Genomic DNA, 5,389 nt, shown 5'->3' on the forward strand with positions numbered 1-5,389 from the left:
TAGCTCATTTTACTTATGTGTTAGAACTAATGCAACTTCTAAAATCTTGAAAATTTCTGCTTCAAACAGCTTTGGTAAATATCTAGCTAAAGCTTTAGTGTTCTCATATTGTTAAGTAAATAATATTTTAGTAAAAGTAGTTTTTTATAGGTTGATTTAAAAAAGAAATGTCTATCTCCTCCTGAGTTGTGACAAATATGTACATTTTTATCATAACTGTGTGGCAATAGAGAGCAAATATATCTGTAGAACCAGAATGCAAAGATGTGAAGTCTGACAGCCCACTTTTCAGTAGTACCACTTCATGGGGACGTATCCAAACTTTACATAAATAGGAAATATTTGTAACCATGTGATATGGTTGATGTTGTAGAATCTCCTAGGACACAAACCTGTAGGCGTGTCTGGAAGTTTTTAGTTTGGAATGATACAAGTGGGGGAACCCCACTTTAAATGTGGTTGGGACCATCCCTTGGGCTGCAGTTCTGTATGGAATGAGAAGCAGAAAGCAAGCTCAGTCCCATGTTAAGCTGAGCACCGTGATTACATCTCTCTGTTTTCTGGGTGCTGATGTAATGTGACCACTGCCTCATGAATCTGTAGCCATGCCTTCTGCACTATGGTGATCTGACCCTCAAACTCTGGCCAAAATAATCCTTCCCGCCTTACATCCCTTTTGTCGGGGGTTTTGTGACAGAAACAAGGAATACATATGCTGTGTCTGGGAGACACTGAGACTAGGTTGATACTTGAAGTAGTAGTGACTACCAGCAATCACCCCAGTGTGGGAATTTCTGAAATATTCAAGTGCATTATCTACCAATCTCCTCCAAACCTATTCAATATTAATGAGAATAAATTTGACAATTAATGAAGATATATATTACAATTCAGAGATATCGAATTAAACATTCACTGCTTCAGTATTACAGCTTTCACTTAGTACTCTGAGCCCATGGTTTGTTTGTTTCCTCTCCGGTCTCAGATGTTTGTATTGGCTCTAGAAATCTTCACCGGTCCTGAGCGCTGCTCCTGTGAACATTGGTGGATACAACGGTCTTGGCCAAAGTAAATAGGACCATTCTGACCCTAATCTTTCTGGCTTCGGTCCCCATGCCCATCTTAGCCTGTTTCCTGGAGAACATTTTCTTTTCCCAGCAAGAGTCTGGAAAGGTGACTAGCCGTTTTAGAAAGAGCCAAGCAGCAATTCAGACATAGAGTGAGGCAAAACCCCAGGCGCTGTCAGGGAGCCAACATTCTTAAACCACTTTTGGCTAAGTTCAGAGTTTATACCAAAACCTGTGCCAAGATTGACCCTGCAATTGGGCACAAAGAGGAGAAATAGTGACTTAGTAGCTGATTATAACTGACGTTAACTTTCATCAACTCCCTCAGAGAGATAGGATCGCTCCTCCAGACGTATAAGTATTAGGTGGCACAGCACTTTGATTCCAATGTTCAGACGTATATGTTCCAAGAATAAAACTTTTATCTCAATGCATTATAGGGACAAAATATTATTTAGTATTCTGAAAGATGGGTTTCCAAGACTGCTCTTGCCCTCAGAGGCAATAGTTCTCCAAGTGTGGCAAATGATGATCCTTGAGAGCAGAGATGTGTTAAGGTAACGCTAAGGCATCACCTGCCTTCGTGATGCACACTGCAAACGCCGTGGGGGATCCAGCTGGTTGTCCCTCAGGACGTACCAAGGCTGTAAAATCAGAAAGGACCAAGAATGAATGCATACTGTAGCACAACCCAAGTAAGGGGGGGGAGGGGACGGGGGACAATTTCACTCACACACACAAAAAAAACTTTTGATGAAGCAGTCATGGTTTTTTTTTTTTTTAAAAAAAAAAAGCTTTTTGAATTTCAACCCTTTATATTGTACACAGTGTGGAAGTAAAGAAGATGATGTGTTCTGCTGCTTCCCAAAGTCTGATGGTTGTCTAGAGAAAATTCTGCGTTCAGACCAAACTAGCCTCTTGTCTCAGGAAATGCCATTTATCTGAGCATATGACTGGCAACAAATTACGGTATCTATAGTCTGGGGCATTTGGTAATCCATGTTTACTAAAAATGAATATAAGAAACCTATTGGTTCAAAGAAAAAAGCAAACTTGATAAGTTCTAAGCTTTTAAGCTAAAGTTATAACTTAGGAAGATTTGCATTTACAACCATATTTCACAATCCTAAAGGGCTGTCCTAGAGAAACTAGTGCCATTAGTGACTGTGGCGCATGTGTGTGTGTGAGTGCGCACATGTGTGTGGTGTACAAGACAGAGAAACATGCACACAAACAGAAGCAAGAGGAAGCCACTGAGTATCTCCTCCATCCTCTCTAACTCTCGGCTTATTCCCTTGAGGCAGGGTCTCTTCTCTCACTGTTGTGAAAATTCCGTGTTTTGGCTGGCTGGCTCCAAGCTCTCAGGATCCACCTGTCTCTGTTCCCTCCACCTGGAGTTACCACAGGATTATTTCTGGCTTTTTCACATGGGTGCTGGGGAATCGAACCATGCTGAGTGCGTGGGGGAAACTATTCCTACAGTTGACCTCAGGGCTTGCACAGAAAGCATGCCTATCCACCAAGCCATCTACCTAGCCCCATGACATTTTGCTATCATATAATAAAAAGAAATCATTACTTATAAGATCTGCATAATTCAATTAACCACTCTTCCCATGACCAATGCTGGCTATCAGATACCCATTCAAGACCAAAGATGAGCCAATGAATTTTAATGTAGTAAGATTATGAAATTCATTGATGTGGTTTAAGATTACACATAGTGAACAACTTCTAAAACAGTTACCATTTGTCAAGTTTTAGTGGTAGAAGCAAGAATAATGTTGCCAATTATCTATGAAAGACTGTTATAATTTTCAAACATCAGATCCCTACAGAGCCACCCTTCCTTCCTACATTTCAACCAAAACAGCGCCTCACAAAAGTAGAAACATATATAAGAATTTAAGTTTCTCCTGTTAATCTTGGAATTTAATTTAATTACTTTGCTTTGGTTTGTTTAATCCTGGCTGTCCTGCAACATGATATGTAGATTGTAGACTTGCCACAAACTTACAGAGATCCCTTCCATCTCTGCCTCTTAAGTGTACGCCACCATGTTTGGCCTAATCTAGGTATTTTAAACACAACACATATGTAAATCAATAAGTCATTTTTTAATATTTTTTCTGAAGAAATTAGATTTATGGATAAGGAGATAGGACGGTTGTTCGGAATTCACAGAGGCCTGAATTCCCAGGACCACATAAATTAGGTAGATGTCACCAGTGTGACGTGGTAGGTGGTGGCAGGAAGATCAGAAGTATAAGTTATGTAGTATAAGACCAGATTGGGAGAGGTGAAACCCTGTCTTAAAAAGAAAAAAAAAGTATTTTCCATAAAATATATGTAATTTATGTCACATGTAATGAGTTTTTTATTTAAACTAAGAAAGATCTTAAGACTTCCTTTGTTGATCTATAATATGAAATACAAATAAGTGTAACTCACATAAACAAAACCTCTGTAGTCCTCTATCATTTTTACAAGTGAAAAATACCCATCCTGTGACAAAAATGTTGACACCCGCTGGGCTGCACATGTCTGTGTTCTAGGCCAGCAGCCATTGTGACATCAGCATCAGATGAGGGCCACAGGAAGGCTCACATGCCATGGACTGTTAGTTCAGTTAGGCTGCCTTGGAAGAGGCAGCCCACCCAACCCTGCCTGTTGCTGCCTTTGCTGTTCTCCATGGATATTCAATGATGTGACCAGGAAAGATCACCGACAAATAGGAAGAAAAAGGCCATCCCACGCCAAAAAAGCAAAATCATTTCTTCTTTTGATTCCTGCCATGCTTCCCATCGCTTTGTGTCTTGTATCTCAGTGAAAAAAAAAAAATATGTACCGACTTCACACCCAAAGAGTAGAAGCTGCTGCTGGACGTGTGTGGACTCACAGTCTCCGTAAGATTCGGCGCTCTCTTAAAAGTGCTTACCAGAAATGTAAAAGCCAGCACTCAACCAGCCGCCCAACAACAGCTCCTTATGACTGTGACCAAGATGCTCTCGGTTTGAATGAAGAAATGAATCTAACAGCAATGCTCCAAGACATTAAAAAAGGACAAATGGAACTCCTCAGTCAAATGACCGACATTGTTAGTGCAATATCAAGTATCCAGGAAAAGATTGACCATTATCAGAAGCAGATGGAAGCCCTAGAAACCAGAATAAGCATCAGTGAAGACAGACAAGTCGCAGCCACCAAAGACATCGTCTCCATGAGAGAAGACATCGACTCTCTGAAGAAGAAGGTGATGGAGCTGGAAAGCCAGAATTCTTACTCTAGCATCCGCTGCCTAGAGGTTCTCGAGGGACAAAAGGGTAAAGAAATTGTGCAGCTGTTCCATAAGCTCCTACAACCAGAAACCTCAAAGGACCTAGACACCGAAATCTCTTCTGCAGAATCAGGGAGGGTGTCCAGTTATCCAGAGCCCACCAGCCAGATTAGGGAAAAAACAATGTCTCCTCAAATTGAAACTCCGAAGAAAAATAACAGCCTCCAGACTGCAGCCATGAGTTGTAAAAAGGTAAGGTCAAATATTTATATTTACCCTGACTTCAGTACATGGATCAAGCTCACTTTTGTTCACGGAGGAAAATGGAGGTTTTTCCTCAGTGCCACCAAGTTAGAGGAATTCGTGCAGTGGCTTCTCTCTAGGCCAACCATCCTTCCTGAGGAACCACAAATCATATCCCGGAGAGACTGTGCCTTCACTGGAGCCATTGAGAACTTGGCCATAATCTGTCTCTCTCTCTTCAACTATATTTACTGCCTTTTTGGTTCCTCGAAACAGGAAATAACTCGTCTTTAGAGTTGTTTTCTGCTTGGCTTGGTACAAAATAAATGTAGCCCATTTGCTTCCAATGGTCGTGTGCGTTTGTGCTGTCTGTGGAGGCCAGCTTGCTGGCTGTGTGTGTGCGCATTATCATAAAGTTCCTGCACAACCACCGTTAAATTCCTTCAGCTCATTGGCCTATTGCGATCCACTTCCCGCCAATGTTCTTGTCCTCTCCAGAGCACTTCCCGAGGACTCATCTTGTGTCTGCTTTCATAAATACTTAGAAGCAACAGTGGAAGGGTCGGAGAAAATGTGTAAGACGTCAGTATCAGTGACTTTGGCTCATAAAATGTGTGACATAAGACAAAATCTAAACAACATTAAGAAAAAATAAGCCCATTGTCAAAACCATGAAAGCTAAGACTATATTGAAGCTGGAGAAATGGCTCAGACATGAAAAACACTTGCTTTTCTTACAGGAGGACCTGGGATTGGCTCCCAACACACATGGCAGGCTGCCCACAACCACTTGTAACTCCAG

General features: G+C 41.3%; 1 protein-coding gene across 1 annotated transcript; it reads left to right on the forward strand.

Annotated features, from left to right (window-relative positions):
• The first annotated feature begins 3,909 nt into the window (after positions 1 to 3,909).
• Ccdc54 (coiled-coil domain containing 54) lies at positions 3,910 to 4,881 on the forward strand. The gene has a single exon (XM_041672831.1). It carries the CDS (start codon positions 3,910 to 3,912, stop codon positions 4,879 to 4,881), a length of 972 nt encoding a protein of 323 aa, XP_041528765.1.
• The last annotated feature ends 508 nt before the right edge of the window (positions 4,882 to 5,389 follow it).

Source organism: Microtus oregoni, unplaced genomic scaffold, assembly GCF_018167655.1.
Source record: "Microtus oregoni isolate MIOR12 unplaced genomic scaffold, Mior012 000023F_ref0000262, whole genome shotgun sequence".
NCBI lineage: Eukaryota > Metazoa > Chordata > Mammalia > Rodentia > Cricetidae > Microtus > Microtus oregoni.